The 15,656-nt window shown below is 37.5% G+C and overlaps 1 protein-coding gene across 7 annotated transcripts in view; it reads right to left on the reverse strand.

The window, feature by feature from the left end:
* EDEM3 (ER degradation enhancing alpha-mannosidase like protein 3) overlaps window positions 1-15,656 on the reverse strand; it is an 85,372-nt gene that overhangs the window by 65,622 nt on the left and 4,094 nt on the right. For all 7 annotated transcript variants that reach the window (XM_004706675.2, XM_045297969.1, XM_045297968.1 and 4 more), the window contains exon 2: window positions 11,267-11,312. In XM_004706675.2, coding sequence (XP_004706732.1) covers window positions 11,267-11,312 — 46 coding nt within the window. The remainder of the gene's footprint in view (window positions 1-11,266; window positions 11,313-15,656) is intronic.

Genomic DNA, 15,656 nt, shown 5'->3' on the forward strand with positions numbered 1-15,656 from the left:
AAATGCGCTTTACACAATTGATGTGTGTATGGATTGGGATAACAGTTGTAAGAGCCCCTAATAAAATGTTTTTTTAAAAAAAAATAAAAAAATATGGCCAACCACAATGACAGGGGACTAGAGCTATATACATATATTTATTTATAAAGTGGTATGGTGGCAGATACACATTGGACCTTCACTCAAGTACTCCCTCAACACAAGAACAATTTGTTCTACTAACACGACACTTTGTGATGTTCACCTTCCCTGACACAATCACTGAAGACAAAATGGGTACATAAGCAAATGTGGTGAAGAAAGCTGATGGTGCCCTCTATCAAAAGATATAGAGTCTGGGGTCTTAAAGGCTTCAAGATAAACAAGTGGCCATCTAGCTGAGAAGAAACAATGCCCACATGGAAGAAGCACACCAGCCTGTGTGATCATGAGGTGCCGATAGGATCAGGTATCAGGCATCAAAGACCCAAAACAAAACAAACAAAAAGCATATCAATGGGAACTAGAGGGGCGGCAAAGTGGAGACTCAAAGCCCATCAGTAGTCAACTGGACATCCCCTGTCATAAGGACCACAAGGAACAAAAGGGCCAGTCAGGGTGCACTTTAGCACCAATGAAACACACAACGTTCCTCTAGTTCTTTCATGCTTCCTCCTCACCCCCCATTACCACAACCCCAATTCTATCTTACAAATCTGGCTAGACCAGAACATGTACACTGGTACAGATAAGAGCTAACAACACAGGAAATCCAGGACAGATAAACCCCTCAGGACCAATAAGAGGAGCAGTGACAAAAGGAGGGTAAGGGGCGGGGGAACCCCATTCCAGGGAGACGGACAGCAAAAAGTGGATGAAGTGAGCTAGCAGTTAGTGTAAGACATGAAGAAAAAAAAAAGAAGAATTGATAAATTATTAAGGAGGCATGGGGGAAGAAGGGGGAGAAATGAGGAGCTGATGCCAGGGGCTCAAGTAGAAAGAAAATGTTTTGAAAAAGATGATGACAACATATGTACACGTGGCCAACAAGAAGCGATTAAGAAAAATAAAGGTCAAGGAAAATAAAAAGTAGCAACTTTCAGTCTCACTGCCATCACGTCACTTCTGACTCCCAGCTACCTTGTAGGGCCGAGAACTGCCCCTGGGTTCCCAAGACAGGAAACCTTTCAGAAGCACAGAGCCTCATCTCTCTCCTTGAAGTTAGCAGTCCCCGACAGGTAATGCACAACACCACCAGAGATCTTAAAGCACTAAAGGCTACAACTGTGTATTTAGAAACTTTCAGAGTTTCGCAAAACACATATGTACAAACACCTTTGTCTCAAATCTAACCTGAGTTTATCCAGAGAAGGGAAAAAAAAAACACCTAATAGCAACTGAAACCAGAATAATCAAATAGAGGCACTTTAAACCAGTTGTAAAAATACTCTCCCCACCCCACCTTGTTTCAAGATTAAGGATAAAAATAAAACCATAGCCTTTTCTTCAGGTTAACCACAAAGCAAGCAACAGTTGGTTTGCATAAACCCAGTGCAGTGCTTATGTGGCAAGTAAATAGCTGTAGGGGGTTTCAACTGAAGACGGTAACACTTCCCTCTTTCCAATGTATTACCACACATAGGAATAAACGAACCCCATTAATGTGACTCAGAGTATTACAAGCATCTAACAATTATCAATCAGAAATAAAACTCAGGTGAAAAGAGTCCAATATAAATTAAACAGAACATATGTGTAGCTATAAGCAAAAGAGTTCAACCAAAAATCTTTTTAAAGAATAATAATTGTTCCACATCAAACTCTAAGTGTATTGGGAATATGTAGTATCCTAACTCGGGGGCAAACACTACAGTCAATGGAGCATTAAAAACTGATGTCATAGTATAACTAATTTCACAACTAAGCAGAGGCAACATTCATCACATTAAACATATTGCACTAAGCATTAATCAATAAAATGATTTATGAAAAATTTGAAACCTAATTTCTAGCAGAGTTATATGCATTGTAAATGTTATATTCCAGACCTTCACTGTTAAACATTGATCTTCCTTGAGGCAGGGAAGTTCTTCCTTTACAAAACAACAACTAAAGAAGTCCTCTAAAGAAAATCATCTATCTCACATGCTAATTACTGATAGCATACGCTAATTTCTATTCAACTTGTAAATTAATCACATCTCTTTTCACTCCTCCAAGCCAGTTTCCTGTTCCCTTCATTCCCCATTCTTAGACATTTATCAATCGGTCTTTCAGTTGCTTAGGGTTCCACTTCTCAAAACTATCACACCGGAGACTCAACTCCCAACACCAAACCTTTTTTTTTTTGGTTTTAGGAAGCATACAAGGAAGCTTCAAAAAGTTCATATGAAAATAGAATTAAAAGGGGGGAAAATGAGGAGCTGATACCAAGGGCTCAAGCAGAAAGCAAATGTTTTAAGAATGATGATGGCAACAAATGTACAAATGTGCTTGACAGACAATGGATGGATGTAGGATTGTGGTAAAAGTTGTTTGAGCCCCCAATAAAATGATTAAAAGAAAAAAGAAGAAGAAAATAGAATTTTAAAAACATGGAATTTTTCCATGAACTTTTTGAAGCCCGTTTGGTATTTTATTGAATGCTTCTCAACAGTGAGGAATAAGTAACAAAAATGCTGTTGTTCACCAAATTTTTAATTAATCATCGATGAATACACTTTTAATATAACCTGTTGTAAGTTTGGTGGAAACAAAGGTTTCTAAACTCTTCAATATTATCTTATTCAATTTGATTTTAGTCCATTGAACTTAGCGAGGAATGCTTTGTGAAATAATGCTATATTAAATAAATTATAAATATGTTATAATTAAATAATGCCTTGCTATTATGTTAACATATTTTTAAAGATCATTTCAATATGAAGAAAAAGGCTTTTGAAATATTCAATACCCTTTCATTTAAAAAAATTTAATAAAGCATTTTATAGAGGGCTCTTACAGCTCTTATTAAAATCCATACATCCATGTGTCAAGTACCTTTGTGTACATATGTTGCCATCATCCTTTTCAAAACATTTTTTCTACTTGAGCCCTAGGCATCAGCTCCTTTTTCCCCTCCCTCGCCCACCCGCCCACCCTCATGAACCTTTGATAAATTATAAATTATTATACTTTCATATTTTATTACTTTCATATCTTACACCATCCGCTGTCAATATCCCTCCATGCTGAAAACCCTCAGCAAACTAAGAAAAGAAAGGAACTCAACCTGATAAATCCCAGCTACAACAAGTAGCGGCTAAATTCATACTTAATAATGGAAAACTAATTGCTTTCTCCCTAAAATTAGAAGCAAGACAAGGATCTCATCACTTCTATTAAATGTAATATTAGGCGACTTAGACACCACAACAGGCAAGAAAAGAAATGAGATATGTAGACTGGAACGGTAGAAGCACAACTCTCTTGTTTTCAGATGACATGATTGTTCTGTGTCGAAAATCCTTAGGTCTCTATAGAAAGGCTACTAGAAAAAAAATGAGTTTAGCAAGTTTACAGGATAAGAAAACAATACATAAATGCTTCTCATATTTCTACATAACAATTGAAAATTTGGAAGACTATGCTTCAGAAACATGAAAAAAATGAAATATTAAGGATACACTTAACAAAAGATGTGCAAGATCAATATATTAGAAACTATAAAACATTGCTAAGAGACAATAAATAAGAACTCAGTAAGTGGACAATGATACCAAGACCGTGGGTTGGAAAAGCCAGTATTCAATTTTCCTGAAGTGATCTACAGATGCACCTTAATCCCAAGCAATAGCACAGTGGGCTGTTTTATAGAATCTGGTAATCACATCCAAACTTACGGCAGAAGAACCTAGAATAAGTAAAGTAATTTTGAAAAAGGAGAGCAAAACAAGGGCTTGCAGTGTCTGATTTTCAGGACTTACTGTGATGTAACAGTAATCAAGACAAAGTGGAGCCAATACAAAGATTATGTATTTAGATGAACAGAATCTAAAAAGGAAGAAGTTCAGGAAGAAACAGTCAATTGATTTTTTTTTTTACAATGGTCGCAAAGTAGTTCAAAAGGAAAAGTATATTCTTTTCAATTAAAAACTTCAGGAATAGTTGAATATTCACCTAGAAAACAGTGAAAACCAACCCTTACCTTGCACCACATGCAAAGTCAACTCAAAATTGGCTATAGATCTAAGTGAACAAGCTGAAACTATAAAATATCAAGAAAAAAATCTTTGTGACCCTAGGCTATGCCAATTATTTTTAGGCAGGATATAAAACGATGAGTCATAAAAGAACAAAAATCATAAATTAGATTTGATCCCAACTTAAAACATTGTATCAAAAAATACTCAAGAAAATTAAAAATAAGAAAAAGTCTGCAAAACATATGCGTAAAATGACCGATATCTGGATTATACAAATAATAAATAAAATCATGGAAATACAACTTCATCAGGAAAATAAAAATGCACTATCACTAAACATCCACTACACTGATTCAGGTATGACTCAGCAATTCGATGGTCACCGCCATCGCGTCAATGCTGACTCACAGAAACACTCTCAGGACAGGTTAGAAAGAAGGACTGTAATTGCTTATGGGATCAGAAAGCCCCGTTTTTCTCCGGCAGAGCAGCTGGTGGTTTCTAACCACTGACTTTGCAGATCGATCGCAGCCAAAAGTGCAACCACTAAGCCACCGGGGCTCCTAGCAATCCTATCACTCTCTCTCCGCCGGGGAGTCGAGCCGACTTAGAGCGACACCCTGTGGGCTTCCTTCAAGAGTGCAGCTGTTTATGGAAGCAGAAAGCCCATTCTTCCTCTCACCAGGTTTCAAACTGCCAACCATGCGAATTGCAGGCCACACGGTAAGCCCTACATCACCAGGGCTCGAGTTAAAACGGCTCCAGATGGCTCCAAGGTTTTAAAGCTTTATGGAAGCAGAATGCCAACTTTTTAGTTAGGTGCTGAGCACGTACCACTGAACTAAATGAGCACCTAAAATATCTAAACTGGTTAAATAACTAGATGATTAAAATTAAAATGGATAAAAATACAAAGTATTCAATAAAAAGTAAATATTGATACACTGCTGGTGGAAGATGCAAAATGTTATAGCCACTTTAGGAAAGTTTGGCAATTTCTCTAAAGTTAAAGTCATACTGACCATACGGCCCAGCTGTGGACTCATTTCTAGGTGGTAAACATATGAAAACATAAGATGACAAAAAACGATTCATATGTTCAAAGCTCCAAACCAGAAACAAGCCAAATGATGAATGGAAAAGTAAATTGTGTGCTAAAAAATCAGCTGAATATTACTAAGCATTAAACAAACTACTAATATATCTAACAACCACGATAAAGCCTAAAAGCATCATGCTAAATGAAAGAGCCTACAGAATATTTATCAACAGTCTGTACTGTATGGTAGCCTTTATATGAAACCCTAGAAAACTGTAGTGCCAGAACACAAAGGAATGGTTGCTGAGCCAATAGTGGGAAGAACAAATTGATGAAAGTAAACTTTTGGAGCTTTATAGGAATGTTCTGACTCATGATTGTAGTAATGGATTAACAACTGTTTTCAAAAAACCCAAACTCACTGCCAGTAAGTTGATTCCAACGTACACATTTGTTAAAACTGAAAATTATATACCTAAAATTGGAACTTTACCTCTTTTTGTAAATTATCACATTTTTACAAAAATAAAACATATTAGGCCTGACCTGTTTTACTGAGTTTCATTACCATATATACTCAAGTATAAGCCGACCCGAATATCAACCGAGGCACCTAATTTTATGACAAAAATTGCATTAAAAATGTGCTGAAAAAATTCGGCTTATACTTGAGTTTATACAGTATTTCCATGCATTCTATATATGGGTATATCATGTACATAGGGATGCTTTTTGCAAAAAAAGCACAGTACACTTCAATAACACTGATTAAATAGAAGTTCTTGTGTGATGCAAACAGTTACAGTGCATGGTTGCTAACTGAAAGGTTGGAAGTGTGAGTCCAGCCACAGAAAGGTATCTAGGTGCCTGGAAATCTACATCCAAAATAGCAGGCACTGAAAATGCTATGAAGCACAGGTCTACTCTGACACACTATGAGTTGTACCCAACTCAATGGCAATATATTCTAATTATGAGTAAACAAAAAGACCTACTACTACTGGGTTAAAATCCTTTTCTGAGTATCCCAGTCTGATTATTAAGCAATGAACGAATACCATAGAAGTTCTTATGCAATTTTGACAGAGTTTTAGCATGCTCTTAAAGGGCAAGGAACAATGGCTAACACAAAGTAGACATTCCCATAAGGTCTACACAGAGTCATATATAAAAGCCATTTGTCCCACTTCTACACTACTTTGTTTAGAATTATTCCTTTTGATGAATAACTATTTAAAAAGAGAAAAGAAGTTTTACTAAGAAAATATGTAAATCTAGAAATCCAAAGGATCTTCTATTTTAAAACAATTCCTTTGGTTTAAACAATAAAGACCCAACCCCTGCTTATTTGGAGATCTGGAGAGCCTCCACAAAGACTTACAGCCGAGGAGACCCTATTTTGGGTGGGCGGGGCCAGAACTGCAGTTCTGCTCTGCCCTACAGCATCACAGAGTCAGAATGGACGAGAAGACATGCCACCACAACTGTCTCATTTGAACTGTGCTGTCACAAAACCACGTTTATACTTGATTATTAGGTATGACCCTAGAAGTTAAAGGAAATCATGCCTACCAACTCTATTCAAGTTTATTTTTAATATGCAGCGCTCCACTAAAGTACAGTTTTTGTTTACTAGTATATTTTGAGTTGTCTATAGTAGACAGGAAGAAATTGGGAGACAAAGATAAGATCACAGATTCAAATCAAAAGAAGGTTCTGTATCCAGGTGGCCCAAATACTTGTCATTTTGCATTCCAAACTGATCTGAAAACTGACCTCGGCACAGATAAAGAACACATGCCAAAGGAGGGTCTAAAGTAGCTGTGGTCTTGGGTTAAGTAAGGTCACACAAGAAAGGCCAAAAACAAACATCACATTTCATGTTATTTGGGGAAGAGAAAGCCACCTGTGCCCTTCACTGTGGGTGACTTGTGCAGTCTGATTGGAACTAGAGATTGGCCAATCTGCCAAACACAGTTGTCAAAATGCTAAGAGTTATGCCAATACAGAGGTTGATAAAATCAGAAAGTCACTATCTGTCTAACTCTAAGAATGGAGATGAAGTGATTCACCTAAAGCTGACAATGCAGTGCTATGAATAATAATAAAAACTCTGAATTCAGAAATAAGAAAGAAAAAAAGTTCAGAGGGCATACACCAGAACAGGAAAAAATGTCCACACTTTGATGAATTTCTATGTACAACCTGGGAAACGCGTCCTAATGAAGCCTACATGAAACTAGGGCAATTTCATTCTCAAATAGAAAACGAGTAGCAATACTGGCATTAGCAGTAATAGGAATCAACTCTTACAGTCTTTCCTAGTTACCAAGCACTAGTTCTATGAACTTAAATGACGTATTTGGTCCCTACAACAAGTGGAAGACAGGCAAACCATTATCTATCTACTTTCACAGACATAAGGAAGCGAGCTCAGGGAGATTAGGTAACTTTCCATTGTCACCTCACTGCTAAGAGAGCCAAGTCATGAAATCCCCGTGCAGGCTGTTCTCTATTTCCAGAATTTCTGCTCTTAACTATATCCCATTGCCTGTTTTGGAAAACACAATCGTTTTCCAAGGAACCAGGAAAGTTACAAGCAATTGTTCTAGTCACAGACTAGACGCAAGAATGTTAGAAAGAACCAGTAAAGAGATGTGGAAAGCCTTGAATACCTATTAAAGCCTATCATGCGTCAAGTATTTTACATTTTAGCCAAGCAGTTGACTATACAGTGAAGTGGATTTCTACACCCCAAAATTGACTAAAAATCTCTCAGAACTCTCCATCTGCCATGTTGCCCTATACAGTTTTCTAACAAGCTTTAGGGGAGCAGATTTTCAAGGCTTTCTCCTGAGGAGCCACTGGGGGGTTGAACCACCAACCCTTCTGTGAGCAGCTAAGTGCTGAACTGCTGTGCCACCAGGAATCTTTGCCCATTGAAGTCATTCTTATTTTACACTAGGATGCAATGCTCAGAGAGGTGAAATAATGGGGTTAGGGTCCAAGCTAATAAACAGTAGAGATAAATATAAAAATAAACTCACTGCCATTAAGTTGATTCCAATTCATAGCAACCCCATAGCACAGAAACACTACTGAGTTGCTAAATGCCCCTTGGGTTTCAGAGTGTAAATCTTTATGGGAGCAGAAAGCCTCATCTTTCTCCCAAGGAAAAACTGGTGGTTTTGAACTACTGACCTTGCAATTAGCAGCACACCAAGTAACCCAGGACACTACCAGGGCAAACAAATATCAAGCTAACTTCAAAACCAATAAACCTTCACTGTACAGCAAGTCAATAGTGTTTCTGTGTATAGCAACTAGAAAACATTTTCAACTGACCTTTGGTAGTTGAAATACAAGGCACCTGGATTCTGCTTAATATTTGAGGACTATGTCATGTTAATTAAGAACTTGAAGTGTGAATTCTACACTAACTCTTGGGCTACAAACTTCACATAGATTAAGCTAGCACAAGTATGTGTGAGTCACTTACATTGTAAAATAGTTAACATTATAAAATATGCATTACAGTAGATAACAGTTGGGTGTGACCTCAAAGGAAAACAGGAGAGGATGCTAATTCTATGGTTTCCAATCTTTGGAGCTGAAATCTTTCTCCCTTAGCTCTCCTACATAGTAAACTGCAGCTGTAAGTCAGTTAGATTCCAAAAGGAACTGGGCCGGAAGACCTATGAGGGGTGCTCCAGGAACCTGCTGCCACGGATGCATTATGTGATTAAGCATACTCTATCATAGGGGAAAAATATGTAGTAAAAATATGTTCTGCTGTTTATCCCTTTTAAGCGGCAAGATATAAAGATGCTGTGTTTTGTAAATATCGTATTCTACTCAGAGCAAGAGGAATGGAGCTGGTCCAGGTATGGACCGCTGTATTTGACTTTGGAACCACATGTATTTGTGAGATAACTATAAGATATGGTTTGAGAAAGTAGAATACATCTACTTGGCCATTTCAAAAACATCAGCCCAGATCTGATAAACTACAAGGGGGTACCCAAAAAAAGAACCAGATTTTTTTCAAAGCTATGTATTTCAATTTTTTTACAAAACAACCTTATCACCTTCAAAGTACTCTCCATTATGTTTAACACATTTGTCAACTCTGTGATTCCATTTTTGGACACATTTTTCAAACTCCTCTTTTTGCCTGACAGCACATCCCTTGTTTTTCTTTCTTCACTTCTTCTATGTGGTCAAATCACTGTCCTTTCATGTCCCTCTTCATTGACAGAAACAAAAAGAAGTCGCAGGGAGAGATCAGGTGGGAAAGGTGCATGGGACAATAGAGGCATGCTGTTTTTTGCAAAAAAACAGGTCTTTTTTGTCACATACTGTTACGCAATCTTTTCAGAACTTCTAAATAGAAAGCTTGATTAACAGTCTGATCTGGTAGAACGAACTCCAAATACACTATGAGTGGATATTTTTATCTACTTAGGAAGATGACGGACATACAGAACGAGGTATGTCATCAATCGATATTTCACCTTTTCTGAAATGAGAAAACCACTCGTACACTTGAGTTTTTCCCACAGCACTGTCCTTGTAAGCTATGCTCAACATCACAACAGTTTCTGAGGCATTTTCCCCTGAGTAGGAAACACAATTTCACAGCTGCACGCTGTTCTCTTTAGTCAGCCATTACAAAAAAACAAGGTTCAAGCAAAACTGCTTTCATGAAAAACTGTACTGTGACCAGAGAGAACGTCACTGGATGTAGCCCAAAAAATTCACACCACTGGAGCTTTTTTGTGGTTCTTTGAGTACCCCCCCTCATATCATTTGCCCAAATGGAATCAACCAGGGTTTAAGGAAATTGAAAAAAATATTAAGGTGAAGGTTAGGGTCTTGAGATTCTTGAGTTTAAAACTAAACTTCCAATTAAAAATTTTCAATTGAACTAAAAATACCCAAAGCTTCATCACTGTCAAATTCTAAAAACATTAACTAAGAACTCAATTCATGCTTTTAAAATGTGTAGAAAAGGGAACAAGAATTATCAAATATAGAAAATGTTTAAAAATGCACATAGCCAATACACTAAAATACTCATAAAGATAATGACATTAATATAAAGTTATTTTGGTTAGCATACAATAAAAAACGGATCCCCAGAATAATTTGAAAACTATTTAAAGCTGAATAAATTAAAGTTAGTTTTCTACCAAACTTTCCCCAACCATATTTTGTAGGCTCTAAAAATAAAAGAAAATCTACTGATATGTCTTAAGAAGCAAAAATAAAGTTATAAGAATGATCAAAATAATTTAATTAAACTCTCTCAAATTATACAAATTTGCATGCAAAACTTTCTTTTGAACTCTCAAATTTGCTTGCTATTTCACCTGAGCACTGAAGCACTTCAGAACAAGATGGAGCAGTACACTCAGAAAACAAAATATATTTCCATCTCAAAATCTACTTTTGGAACCTAAGTTGGGCAAGGGGTGGGTGACAGTCTTGTCACTTGTATAATGCAATTGTTTTCCTCCTGGCTGTTGTTACTGCCGTGTGACGGTCAGTTGATCCTGACCCTTACTGACCGTACGAAACAGAGTAGAACTGTCCCAGAGGGTTTCCTCGCCTCTTCTCCCTTGGATCGACTGGTGGCTTTTAACGACTGATCTTGCTTGGCAGTCAGTGCTTAACCCTTACGCCACCAAGGCTCCTTTGGTTTCTTCACAAAATATTTAAAATAATCTTGTGCATTTGTTTTGCTTCAGTTTGAAGAATTATTTCCCTTAAGGTCAGAAGCTCTTATTCATTATTATAGCCACAATACCTAGCCATATAAACATTAAAGGAAACTTTTCAAGTTTCAAAATTTAATGTTAGTGTATTCTCACCTACTAAATAAACGGATTCCCTGAAACCAGTATAACAGGAATACTGTGAGTTTATGTACACTGTTTCCTTCAAGTGAAGACTTCTTAAAATGAAAAAAAAAAGCTATTAACTCAGGTTTCAAAATTCCCAACTCCCTGTGCCCCCAAATCAACTCATATATATGGCATATAAAAGTAAGCTCTTTACTTACCATATAGTTACCATAAGCATGATCAAACATTTCCAGTACTTGATTCCTAATTTTAAAAGAGCAGAAACAGAGAAAAAAAGTTAAGTATGTTCTATTTATTATCTTTCAAAAGATTAGTAATTCTCACTCATAAAATTATATCAAAAAGATACAAAAGACAAATTTGGTGAAGGGAGCCAGAAAACACACCATGAACTCATGAACTTCTATGGACTCCTCACACCGAGTTGAGCCAAACTTGTACTATTCCTAGTGATTTCTGTAAATTCACTTGAAAGCTTTTTCTCAGAACTGTGATGGAGGATGTATGTGATACAGAGTGAAGGAAATTTAAAACACAATTCTTCTTAACATGCTGATTTAACTTATCTCCTTTGAGAAAGAGATATTATTGTAGAGCATCAAGAGAAACAGTTATGGCTCCTTTTTATTGTTGCTACCATACATAAATAATAGTATAACTTCTACCTATAAGATAGGTATAGCTTATATTTCTCATATATTGAAATGAAATAACATTCAATATCAAACCCTCTTCAAACTAAATAAAATTACTGATGCATAATGCTAAGTATTCATTCATGTATACTTAACCACATTTTCAAATGACACATTTTATGATGTACTCTCTGCTTGTCTAAGAAATTAGAGAAAATAAAAGTTTTTACCTCTAAATTGAGAAAATTAATATATACGAATAAATGTGCGTGTTCTGGCTCCCTGTTTCTCAAAATACCCAAGATGACAGTTTACAATGGAGATTTCTGATCTCCACAGTAAATTTACTGAATCAGCATCTCTGAGGTGGGACCAGATGTTTTCAACTTAGGAGGGCTTTTGAACTTGGGGGTGTGAGGGCTACTGGAAAACTACAGAAGTTAAGTTTACCACGTTGTTGCATGCTGCTGAGTCAACTCCAACTCAGCCTACAGGGCGGGGCGGGGCTGCCCCCCAGCGTGCCCTAGTCTGCCACCTGTACAGGAGCTGACTGACATATCTTTTCTCCAGCAGGGCAGCTGGCGGCTTCAACCCACTGGCCTTTGAGTTGGCAGCAAAATGCCTTAGCCACTACGCCACCAGGGCTCTTTATTGTTATGGCTAGACAAGGCCAAATTCCTTAATAATGAGCAAAAGGAAAAGAAGTTTAATAATCTCTTATCAGTACTTACTGTTCCCAAAGTTCTAATCACTCAAAGCAAGAAGTAAGGTATATTAATATTTTATATTAAGATGTATGTAAAGAATATTTTATACATATACACATACTGGGGAGCTATATTTTTATTTGGCTTTACGTTATATTACACTTGTCATTTTAAAAACTATAATCATGGGGGATTAAATGTTGCTGATAATAAAGGTAGCAGAAAGAAAAAAAACTACGTTTCAGAGGCTAGCTATAGTGACCAGCAAAATCAAATACACTCAGATTTGTGAAGTGAATAAACTAAATCCCAACTTTTTTATTAATACTAACCATCCAAAAATAATCTACCATTAAAAACAAGTTGATGGAAACTTTTCTATGCATTGCAAGCAGTTGACAGAACATGGGTCCAGTCACCTCAGTCATTGTGGCGATCGTCACACTCAAACCCTAAACTGACAGCCATCAAGTCCGTTCTGACTCACAGTGACCCTCGAGGGCAGAGAACTGCTCCTTCGGGTTTCCAAGGCCATAAATCAGTACAGGAGCAGAAAGCCTCATCTTTAAACTGCCGAGCTGTCGGTGGGTTCCAACTGGTGACCTTGCGGTTAGCAGCCCAACTCCACTAGAATTAGGTGTTGGAGAATATTAAAAGTACCATGGGATGGCAAAAGAACAAACAAACCTGTCTTGTAATAAGTGCAGCCATAACGCTCCTTAGAGGTGAAGATGGTGAGACTTTGCCTCACCTACTTTAGATGTGTTCTCAGAAGAGACCAGTCCCTAGACAAGGATATCATGCTTGGTAGAGAAATGGTGGGGAGGGGAAGAGGAGGAAGACCCTCAACAAGATGGACTGACAGAGCGGATGCAACAACAGGCTGAAACATAAGAGCAATGTGAGCATGCCATTGTGAGGATGATCCAGGCCCAGGCAGTGTTTCCTTCCATTGTACACAGGGTCTCTACGAGTCTCCCTGGAATCCTAGACATTTCTTCATAACACTACAGGTGATAAATACGTCTCAATGAGCCAGTTACAAGAACTAAAAAGGAAAGGGGGAGGGGTGGCAAGTGCTTTAAATTTCCCTTTCAAGCATATCAACTAAAAATATAGGGGAGGGGAATAAATCTATATATTACATATAACCAAATTCACCGCCATGGAGTCAATGCCGACTCACAGCAACCCTGTCGGTCTCCAAGACTATAACTGTTCACAGGAGTAGAAAGTCCAGTCTTCTCCCTCAGAGCTGCTGGTGGTTTCAAACTGCCAACCATGTGGATTGCACCCAAACACATAATCACTACCCACCAGAGCTCATATAGAAACTCTGTATTTTGCATTCTCATAAATGAAACTAATAAAGTATTTCTGCCATGAAGAACAAATTCCTGTAATTGCTACGGGCAGCACATAGGCATGTGTATTACAAGTTGAACTTTTTAACCAAACTTTGTAAGCATTCAATTTTCAAAATTATGAGTAAATCATGATTGCATACAAGGAAGATGAACTGTTTTCCAATCCTTACATTTACAGAGCAAATTTATACCACATACTTCAAAATAGAGATCATTAATATCTAATGGCTCTTTCACCTACTGTAACTCCTAAAAAAAAATCACATTTAAATATAAAATGGTAGCATTGTTAAACATAAAGAAGTGCTATCCATACCTCTTTAACAAATGTTTTTGGAAATCAGATCCACAGTCCAAAATTTTTTTTCTTCATTTTAAAATGACTTACGGGTCAGTTTTTCTAATATAACTTGCCTGCCAAATGTGCTACAGGAATTGAACAATTTTAGACTTCTTTTTTAATGAGAAGATAACATGATGGCGCAGTCAAGTGCTTGACTACGAGCCGCCTGGTGAATGATCTTGCCCACCCAACAACATCCCAGCAGCCAGGCCTGGCGCCCTGCTCCTGCAATGTCACAGCGTGAAAGCCTACGGAGGGAGCCCCTTCTCTCCACTCTGGACCCACTGGTCTCTGTGACTTAGAATCCACTGGGGAGCAACGAACAATTGACACAGCAACGTTTTTAAAACAAATAACAATGTATTTAAAGGATGATATGACTACATATAGGACCATATAAATAACTCCACAGACTATAAAGTACAAGCTATTGAGTACTTGCTTACTATCCATGACAACTCCAGTCTTAAGCCTTGGTTTATTTTCAGAAATAGAGAAAAAAGTACAGCTTTTTTTTTTAATTTGATTTATATCATAAATCATTATGTAGATTAAAAAAAAGAAAACCACACAGGTAAACCTAATGTTTTCAGAAAATTCCTAGCGTGTAAAGTAGGCATGTAATTATGTGCGTGTACGGTTTATAGCTCTAAAATCTGCCTCTGCTCTTCCTCTAGAGCAGCGTTTGCCACAGAGGGCAGTAGCAGCTCGGAGGGGCCCTGGAATGATCCGAGAGAGGGCTGCAAAAGCAGATACCTACACTTTATCCTGGGCTATGGGCTAGAGTACAAGTTTTTTTCATTGCTGAGGTGGGTGAGGGGGGCCCTGGGGGGACACTGAGTACGTTTTGTTGTTGGGGTTTTTTTTCTGAAAAGGGAGCAGAACAGTACGCCAAATAAGTTTGGGAACCTGTGCTCCAGGGTAGTAAAGCTATATAAATGAACAAACCTAACATTGTAATTTCACCTTCTAAATGATCTCAAAACTGAGCAGAAATTTCAAGTCAATTTTGTTGGATTTTTTCTGGTTCAAAATTAATTTTGGTCAAAAATCATTTAGCCAATGAGTTTTTTTCAAAGAAAGGGCCCCTTGTTGTTTGTTTTGTTTTACTTACAGTTTGGGTGAAAACTGATAGAACAAATTAGCTTTGCAGAAAAAGGAAACCTTTCCTTTTCCTCAATAAAGAAAAAGAAACTGACCAACAGCCACAGAGTCAATTCTGCCTCACAGCAACGCTGTGTAGGGTCCCTCCGGGTATGAATCTTCACAGAAGCAGAGTGGCTGTGGGTTTGAACTACCTTATGGTTACCAGGTCACCACTCACCGACAGTGCCACAGGTTCCTTAAAGGAAGAGAAGTGATGGTCAAATGTGATACTTCATATCCTTACAAATTACTTTTCAGATTTTTTCTTTCCAAACTTTATGGAAATGCAGTATTATGAAGAAAACATGAGCTCTAGTGTCAAACAAAGAAGCCCTGGTCGACAGGAGGAGAATCAAGGGAAATAGAGGAAAGAGCTGGGAGGCAAAGGG

This window comes from Echinops telfairi, unplaced genomic scaffold (genome assembly GCF_000313985.2).
Source record: "Echinops telfairi isolate 266 unplaced genomic scaffold, ASM31398v2 ScPeMD7_7424;HRSCAF=8462, whole genome shotgun sequence".
NCBI lineage: Eukaryota > Metazoa > Chordata > Mammalia > Afrosoricida > Tenrecidae > Echinops > Echinops telfairi.